We start from the raw sequence: 9,328 nt of genomic DNA, 5'->3' as shown, positions 1-9,328 counted from the left end.
ATGGGAAGCACACAATTACGAATCATTTTTTCCATATTTCCCTGTTGCTGTCTCCCTTTTGTCCGTTCTCCCACCCTATTTACCTGTTTCTCTCTCTCTCTCTCTCTCTCTCTAGCTTGTTTCCCTTTTGTGGGCTGAACACGTGCAAGAGTACAAGCAAATGGAGCCAAAGAGGTAAACGCCATAAATGCCCAAGTCCACTCACAATTATTGCCACAGCGTAACACTGGCAACGGGAGGGGCGTTTGTGGACACAAAAATAAAGCGAGGTATGAAAAATCGAAAGTGGCAACTCGAGTGACAAGAGGAGACCAAACGGCCTGGTCCAAGTCGCCGTCGCCGTCGCCGTCGCCTCCGCTCGGCTTCGGTTCGGTTTTGGGTGCAGCACAATCTGCGACTCAGCATCTCTAATGGTTGCTGCAGCTGCCACCTCATGGGAGGAGGGGCAGGTTTTTGCCATGCCGAAGAGCATGTTGCACAATGTCGATGGTGCGAGCACAAGACAGATACAGCAAGTAGAAAAAAGCGTACACACATATTGGAATTGGAGCAGAGATCAACGAGTCTGCCGGCAGTCAAAGGCAAACATCTGGTAGAGCGGTCCCACATCACATGAAATCCCAGAAACCCCTTCCCGCAGGGTGGCCAGGTGCAGCCGGTTTCCTGTGCGTCGTGTGCAACGTGTGCTGCCTATCCAAAAATGCTTGCAGCCATAAAGAGTGGCAAATCGCTTTAGGAACTCCTGAATGAGGGCAAATATGAAGTCCTCGATGAGGATTGTAGATTTTATAGGGTGTACAAAATTGCAAATATTGAGACATGACACCAAATATCCTTTATTGCTGATGTCATTTCAGTCCACTGACTACAACGCTTATATGATCGGGCACTCTTATCGTCAAAGAATATTTATTTAATATTTCTTGGTCGTGCCGATTGCATAAATCTCAACAAACACCAAAGCAATTATTTGTTAATCACCTTTTTGGGGCTTTGGCTAGCCACAATCTGTGGGCCACTTCAGCTGGCTTAATTGAAATGTTTTTGGTTTGGCTTTGGGCTTTTGGCTATTGGCCATCAATAGTTGTTTGCACTCAAACCGCACCACAAAAATGGTGGAAAATAATAACTTACCCCACTAGATAAAACCCATAAAGTCCACACGATTTCTGAACAAAAAAAAGACCGCCACCGCACTGAAAGTGAAAGCTTTTTCTCTATTATTTGTTTTCAAAAATTAATTTTTCGTTTTTTGTTATGCATTTGCATACATACATAAATTATTGAAAATATTTTAGATTTAAAAAAGAAAAGTTTATAGTGGGAAATATTTTGAATGAGAAATGCTGTTTTCTATTGCTGATTTGTAACGCTTAGACAATGCTTTCAAGCATACCCCACCTCACAAAAGGTGCCGGTTCAAGTTGAAGTTGAAACCCCAAAGTGATGTAATTTCTCCGGGTCTTTCATCGCCAGACTCGGCTTGAACTTGGAGGCAGATGCTGTCTTACGCCTAACAGAGTACCCTTCCCAAGGCTATTCCTACTCATGGAAGAAGTTTGCAAAGACTGACTTGCACAAGGGGCTTTTGGCATTTTCTCATTACTACATCCACATTTCATAGGAGGAAGAGTAACTACGCCTCATTGTCTTTTGTCCCTTTTATTTTCAACCTTTTTCCTGGCATTTCTTTACCGTTTACCGCAGCAGCAGCCGCAGTCTCATTTCAACGATTCCCAAATTTGCATGTCAATGTGACTTTGAAGAGCACTCTGCCTGTGGCATAATCACAGGCTGTCTCATTCATTAGCTGCTAATTAATTAACAGAGAGCAGCAATTACACTTGAAACAAAGCAGTGAAAACCCAATTCATATTTAAATGTTAATGGAAATTGGCCCAAATCAAAAAGACCCAACCGCAACGAACCGCTGCGACCGAAACATGATGATCATACCGCTTCGAACCTCGAACATATGTATAAAGTTCGAAGCAAACCAGACAGACAAGATCGGACACGACAAGACGCGATTCTGCGCCGAAGACAACTGTTTGCGGTATATTGCTTTGCTCGTCTCTCGCATGCAGTGGCCTGTTGCTATTGCCACGCACAAACTGGCAACCTGCGAACACGTCGCAGCTTATACCGGCTTGATATCAACAGTTGCAGCTTAATGCTAAAACTTTTTTGAACGCAAGAGCGAGCGGTACGCGAAGCGCATGCGCGGACGATAGATCATGCCATCAAAGCCCATCAACGGTATCCGTGGGCCGCGACTGAAACGTGTCTGAAATTCGCGAATGAAATATCCGCCTAAAGAAGTGTCTTCAAAAGAATTCTGTCTAGCAGGTGACGAGTGAAGAAAACAAATCAAACAAATAAATAAAAACCCCAAAACCAAATAAGGTGAATGAAACGAAGGAAACTGTGTCAAAAGCAAAGAAAGTTGTCCAAGCCCATGTGATTATGTAGTATGTGGGCAGAGTCCCAAGATCTTTTGAGGCGAACGCTTACGGGTGTCTTTATCCACATCTGCTTTGTTGAGGGGATTGGTGAGCCTGTCAAGTTTGAGTTATCTTTAGCGTGGGCCTCTTGCCATCCCAATGTAATGATGACCATTTTGGAAGCACATACAACGGGAGGCAGTACGCCCAGGCATGCGGGAGAATGGTTCTTCAGACGGTGAATCACTTACAACAGTTTTTCTCTTTCGCCTTCCCTCTGTGGGTGCGGCAGAAGCTCTCTGTGAATTCCATGTTGATTATTCGTGTTGGTGCTCTTGTAAATACAAACGATTGTGGGTATGATATCACACGATCAAATATTCAAAATCGAATGCCCAACAAGGTCGCCTAGCATTTGGCAAACTAGTTTCCAGTTATTTTGCATTAACATTCGATGTTGAAATATTTCTGCTTATTTTTAAGTTTTTTATGCATAATCTGAGGAGAAGCCGTCCGCTAATTATTGACCAAATTGATTTGACTGTAAAAAAAATCTGAGGTGAAGCCGCCCGCTATTTATTGACCAAATTGATTTGACTGTAAAAAAAATAAACATCAGGATGATATTAGCTTGAATGATCTCAAAATTAAAGGAACTCTGTACATAGACATTGCCTCATACATTCAAACATGTTAAACCATAAAATGTAATTATTTTTCCGGATTTTTAACCAACTATGCGATGATAAGTCCCTGCCTCTGACATCATTTGAGCGAAATTTCTTTTTTGTCGCAAAGGAGAGAAACTCCAGGCCATCCACCACCCTCTCATCAGCTCTTGGCCAACTCAGCTGCATTCAAAAATAATCTCCCTTGAGCATGACACATTTGTTATGCAAATGGCACAAAGCTAAAGCCACAGTGGCAATTGACGCTGCATCTGACATTGAGGCTGAAGCAGTGGCTAACCGCGGCTCTTATTTTACTGCAAAGCAGAGGAAATAGATGCCAATTAATTTGTTTATTAAATGCCATCTTTGGCAGGGAATTCATTTCGCAGAGTGGACGCTGGTCAAGCCAATAATTGGTCCTTTGAACAGATAATTACGGATTTAGTTTTGTCATTGATGTGATATATACATTCATACATATATAAGTACATACCGCAAATATATATGAAAATGTGTTCATATGCGAGAGGCTCTGTTTTCATATACATATTACATACATATGTCTGAAACTGAATCAATAAATATAAACTAGCAATTAATTAGCCATATTATGATTTTAACATGATTGAATTCAATATGAGACTTAACAATATCAAAAGCCTCTCATGGCAGCATTGCGGTCTTGTCTTGTTTTAAATAATAGACAGCTCAAAGGTACGAGTATGTAGCTAAAGCCCAAAACATATGCAAAGGTATTTTTCTTTGCGTGCAAACTTCTCAAAATGCATTTATTCGTGTACCTGTCTATTATATGAGTCCATTGCTTGGATATATGTCATATATAAATATGCTCCACGACAGAGCCGCAAGCAGGCAATTTCATTTGCGTGCCACAGCCAAGTCACGTTGCTTTTTTGTGTATTTTATCAATTATTTTTCCAATAGGAAAGCGCTTTTGCTGCTTGTTGAAGCCATACAAATGTAAATCGATATCCGAACGATTAAAACAAAAAGCCCAAAACAAAACAAAACCCAAAACAAGACATTTTATGCAAATGCAGAAACTACAAATGCCACGAAAGGGTTGCGTAAAAAATGTGCAAATGGGCTGGGTTTATTTATGAAAAAAACTAAGAAAAAAAACCAAAAAAAAAAAACCTCCAAAATGCCCACTGAAAAATATCATAATTTTCAAGAGTTTCATCAATATTGGAAAACCCCATATCAATAAGGTAGATACAAATGAAAAGATATAAATATAAATTAAAGATCTACCTACATACCGAGATAAATACATTCGATTCTAGGTCGAATGAATTGAATTGGCGTGGCTCCGCCCTCCACTCTTGATTTCAGTATATCAATTTCTTTTTCAAAGCCCATTTTCCACATGGTTTTTGTTTTTGTTTGGCATATTTTAATAAAGTTTCTGTTGAGTGGGTTTGGCATATCAGTGCGATTTGCTGGGGATTTCATTGAAAAATATTTTTATATATATTTTAGATATTTAAAAACTCAAAACTCATCAAAAAACACATCAAATCGATACCGAGACTCAGAGCAAGACCAATAGATTTATGTACCATATGTAAACCAGTTGGTTGGGCTAATGAAAAACCATTGGAATGCCAATTGAATTGGCTATGCAAAGTTATGTAGACCCATAAACCGGCTAATGGTGGAGTCAGAGCGAAGTGTAACACCTGCACGGAGCTGGGAAAATTCGCGGCCAGCATTGAGGGAGCGGGTTCGTTGCTTGACGGAAGAGGTGCCATCGATTGCATAATCGAACCATTGAAACTGCAACCAGTTGATGCTTTACCCATGCCTCCCCTCTCTGTCTTTCTCCCTCTCTCTGCCAGCATGCGGGAACGCAGTCAGACAACTCCCAGACGCCGTCGAGCGGGTCCCAAGCAGGCGCTTCCCGGCAGCCACGAGGGAATCGGTGCCCTGGAGTCTCCCTACTACACCATCGACAATACGGAGGACATTTATGGCACCACCTTGCTGCCCTCGCAGCGGTGCTACGTCGATCCCTGGGACCTGGAGAACTACGACTATGTGCGCAAGAAGATCGATGATGGTACTGGCCAGCAAGTGGATGAAATCCACTATGGAGACTCCCAAAGCCCAAGTCCAATCTACGGAATGGGAATGGGAATGGGAATGGGCATGGCGGCTACCATGCCACGCCCACACACACAAACGCGTCGCGTGTCGCGCTCCCAGTGCCAGCTCGAGTGCTGTGTGCCACAAAGAAGCCGGCGGAGGAGCAGAAGCAGCCGCAAAGAACCCCTGTATACCGCCAGGAGTGATATCTACGGTGTCCCCAGTCGCTACGACGACTACATGGCCACGATGACCAGGCAGCTGCATCTGGACAACGATGACAACGATTCAGAAGCGGAAGAGGAGCTACGGGAGGAGCTCTACGCAGAGCAGCGTCAGCTATACAACGGCTACGGTGGTGAGAACATCACAGACAGTACAACTTTGAAATTGTATTATTAAAGTCTTGAAATTGTATAATTCTATAGGCTTCTCCAGTACCAGCTCCACCGAGCACCCCTCCTCCATTGGTGACGAGCTACCCATGCCCCAACGACGAGCGGCCACCCTCCAACGCCGCTCGGCTCCCATTCAGGTGCCCAAGAGCAACATTTATGGAACTGCACCGCATCCAAGGCGCAAGCGCAGCGGCAAGTCTGCCCCACCGCTGACTGCAGCACCGGAGATCGACTTCCCAGCACCGCCTCCGCTTTCACCAGCCTATGACTACTGCAATCCCTATGCTACACTGCCGTACTGCAGCATTCCGGATTGCAGTGAGTGTCAGCAGCAAACAAAATCCCTCATATACGCGGCACCCTCCACCCTCTACGGAGCAGGTCGCCCACGCACTCAGTGCGATTCCCCGCACTCCACTGGAGGCGACTCCTCGCTCTACTCGGGAATTTACGCACGTAAATTCGGACTGAGCAAGAAGGGTCTGCTCCAGATCGACTACTCCTGTAGTTGGAATGACCTGGATCGAGTCATGCAGCGCCAGTGTTAGGCGGGACGCAGCACTAGCACCCACCGTGGCTGCTTAATGTTTGGGTGCTTGGGTTTGGCATAGGAATACTAGTAGAGCGGAACAACATTATGTCCTTAAGTCATCATCTTATACACAAACAATCACACACACACACACAAACATACACAATACCAAATATTCGATCATATTTGTCGTAGCAACTAGTGTTTCAACATTTAAATAAACATATTAAAGATTAGAAGTAACTATACAGTAATCAAGGAAAGCACTCTCCTCAGATGTGTTCCAAAAGAGCAGTTCTATAGCTGCAAGGCAATCCGTATCATTCTCAATACAAAAATGTAGTCTTGGGATCATAGTTTGGGGCAATCCCAATCCCAGTTCCCAATTCCCTTTCCTGGGCCTGCCTCACCTAATTAATTGGTCAGTGGCAGGCCAGAATTGCTCTTTTTACAAATGACATGAGGCCAAACATGGACGATTTAATCAACTAATTTGGATGTGCATGGCATAATTTGTATAAGGGGGGAGTTTGCACAGTTTTACTCTAATTAAATATGACGTCATGGCCCGCAGCTCATGGGAAACATAATTTAAGTTTGACAATTTGTTTTTTGGGAGACACCAACAAGGAAATGGTTTTAGCGACTGACGTTGATGTATGTCCGGGGGATTGTCAGGCGGCAATTTTTCAGCAAAGTCAGGAAGAAAGGTGAGAGGATATTTGTACGAAAGTGTGCATGTAGTTGAAAGAGGATATAAGTAAGTTTAGCATACAACATGGAGCTGAATGCAGAACAGAATCCATCAAAGTTTCTCTACTAGAAGGAGGAGATTGTACTCCCAACTGCAGCTAGATGATTATCATTTCCTTGGCTACAGAGCAATACACATACAGCCAAAGGTAAAATCAATAAGGTGAATAAAACGAAGTATATTTTCCACTATCTCTGCGCCCTCTTTTCCCCTTTCGCTCTCTCACGCTGTTGCTGCTGAATGCGATTTCAATTTCTCAATCCAATTTACCTTTGCAACAGTGTATAGTGTACGCTGTACACACACAACTACCGGCTCGAATTCAAACAGAAAAACGAAAACGAAAACGAAAACGAAAGAGAGTACAAACACAGAGCACAAGTAAATCACAAAAAACGGAAGATAGAAAGGATAACTTGGAAGCCCAGAGGTTTAGATGCCCTTTCAAAGGGACAATTCCTATTGCTTCTATTGGAAAATATTCATTGCCTTAACATCGTTATTTTCTGATGGTTATTTTCTGTGTTTTTAGAAGCAGCCAAGTTGTTATACCCTCTGGCAGGGTGTGTAAATCTGAATGCATAAAAGGAAATACGATGAAAACTTGGTAGCAGAGAAGAGCGTGAACGAAGGGTGGGAATCTATGGGTAGAGATGGGGTGAAGAAGCATTGGCTTTGCACATAAAAGCGCAAATATTTGCGCAACATTTTCGACGACGACGACGACGATAAAAATCGAGTAAGAAAAATATGCAAGGAACCAGAAGAAATGCAAATAAAGACGTCGCAAAAAAAGCAAAAACAGAAATAATATGTTTTCCCTTTGCTTTCTTTGGCTCGGATTTTCTTTTATTATTGTATAACGTCAAACATTTGCATGCGGCGACGCCTAAATATGTGCCACACTTTGCGCTCCACGGTTCCGTCGCTACCACGGCCCATACAGCACCCCAATCCCGCCCCAGGCTACCTTTGCATTTGCATTTATGTGCGGCGCCAAATCAAGCGGCCTCCTTTTTGCCTACCCCCTACCCGCCCATGAATCGCAGCGAAAATATTTCGCACTTGCACGGAATGGAGACCTCCGCCTCCGCCCTGAGATCCCCTATCTTCCCCTCAACGGGTGCTCCAGACTGAGTTTGTCCTGGTAATGTGCTCACAATTTGCCTGTCCACCTGAAGCAGAGCAGACGAAGATGTAAAGTCCTGATTGAGAGTGTGTTTCCACACTCATATCGATGGAAAATCAGGGATCAAGTGAGGTCAAAATGTATTTAAATTCTTTTAGCAATTTTGATGTGCTCGCCCTTTGCACGAATGTTCTAGGAAATTCGTTAAAAACTTGTGAATTCGCGAAGAAATCATTTGACGGAACACAGCTATCTGCCCAACTTGACACATTATAAGCGGATTCCACCCTTTCCTCGTTCTCTTTCTTTCTTTTTTATGGGCGGAGCACTAAGCTGCCAAGCGCAGGGAGGTGTAAGAATTTTCGAATTTACGTTCCATTCTCGGCTGACTGTTGGAAAAAAAACGTAGAATTTGTCGGCGACAATTGTAAGTCCTTTGCATTCAAATTGCAAGTTAAATGGATCCCTTGCCACTGGCTCTGCCGCTCCATTTAGTGATGCACCCTTATGCAAAAAAATAGCATGGAAGAAAAGTGCAAATGAACTTGGAGAGGGTCTGAGAAAGAGCGGGCAATCACTGAAGCATTATCTCTGTCGAGAGCTGTCGAACAGATGGCATAATAATCCAATAACAATGATATGGAGGTGGCATAAAAAAGTAGGAAGAGGAGAGCTGAGACAGCAGATGGTCAGATAAATATGTAAGAGGATCTCAATGGTGCAAATCAAAGACATACAAAATGTTATAAGAACGAGTTTTCACTGTCAAAAGGCTTGTAAATGTTTTTTATACTCAAAATCTGAACTTAAATAAAGTAGAAGTGCCAGAAAATCATACTTCTAAAATGTAATTAAAACATTATCTGGAGCTTATCAAACCCAAAAGAAAGTTTAGTTTAAGCCAACCGTAAATCTCCTTAGTTTTGATGGGTGGGCGCCATTATTTCAAGCTCTCTCTTAGCACAACCCACACATGCCAAGTACTCTCTAACGCAGTTGGTTGCAAGTACATACACGCATATGTATAGGTACAGTTACGTCAGAAAAATCTGCAACTAAATACTGCTATAAATTACAGGCAGACAGCAGTCAAAAGTCGTCCCATTGTTGTTGCTACGCATGCAAAATCCGAGGAAACCGAGCCAAAAATAAACCTGAAAACTTAATTAAACTTTGTTCTTTTCTTTGCTTTTTTGGTGTTGTTGAGAACAGCAGAACAATGGCCACAGTGGGGTGTTGGGGGCTGGTTTGGTTTTTGTGTGGGGATGCCAAACAAACTGCAAAACGCAGG

General features: G+C 43.0%; 1 protein-coding gene across 1 annotated transcript; it reads left to right on the top strand.

The window, feature by feature from the left end:
- The first annotated feature begins 2,198 nt into the window (after positions 1 to 2,198).
- LOC117580740 (dynamin-binding protein) lies at positions 2,199 to 6,367 on the top strand. Its single transcript, XM_034267421.1, has 3 exons — positions 2,199 to 2,406; positions 4,978 to 5,582; positions 5,653 to 6,367. The coding sequence occupies exons 2-3, from the start codon at positions 4,979 to 4,981 to the stop codon at positions 6,168 to 6,170; spliced, it is 1,122 nt and encodes a 373-aa protein (XP_034123312.1). The 5' UTR covers positions 2,199 to 2,406; position 4,978; the 3' UTR covers positions 6,171 to 6,367.
- Positions 6,368 to 9,328: the final 2,961 nt, after the last annotated feature.

The sequence above is a fragment of the Drosophila guanche genome, unplaced genomic scaffold, assembly GCF_900245975.1.
Source record: "Drosophila guanche unplaced genomic scaffold, DGUA_6, whole genome shotgun sequence".
NCBI classification, from domain to species: Eukaryota; Metazoa; Arthropoda; class Insecta; order Diptera; family Drosophilidae; genus Drosophila; species Drosophila guanche.
The sequence above is the reverse complement of the archived record's forward strand: the minus strand, read 5'-3'. Positions and strand labels throughout refer to the sequence as shown.

What these genes read in the sequence shown, in the direction of transcription:
- LOC117580740 (XM_034267421.1), top strand. Translation starts at nt 4,979, where the DNA reads ATGCGGGAACGCAGTCAGACAACTCCCAGACGCCGTCGAGCGGGTCCC. An exon ending in GCTATACAACGGCTACGGTG is followed by an intron (nt 5,583 to 5,652) that starts GTGAGAACATCA and finishes ATAATTCTATAG; the next exon opens with GCTTCTCCAGTACCAGCTCC.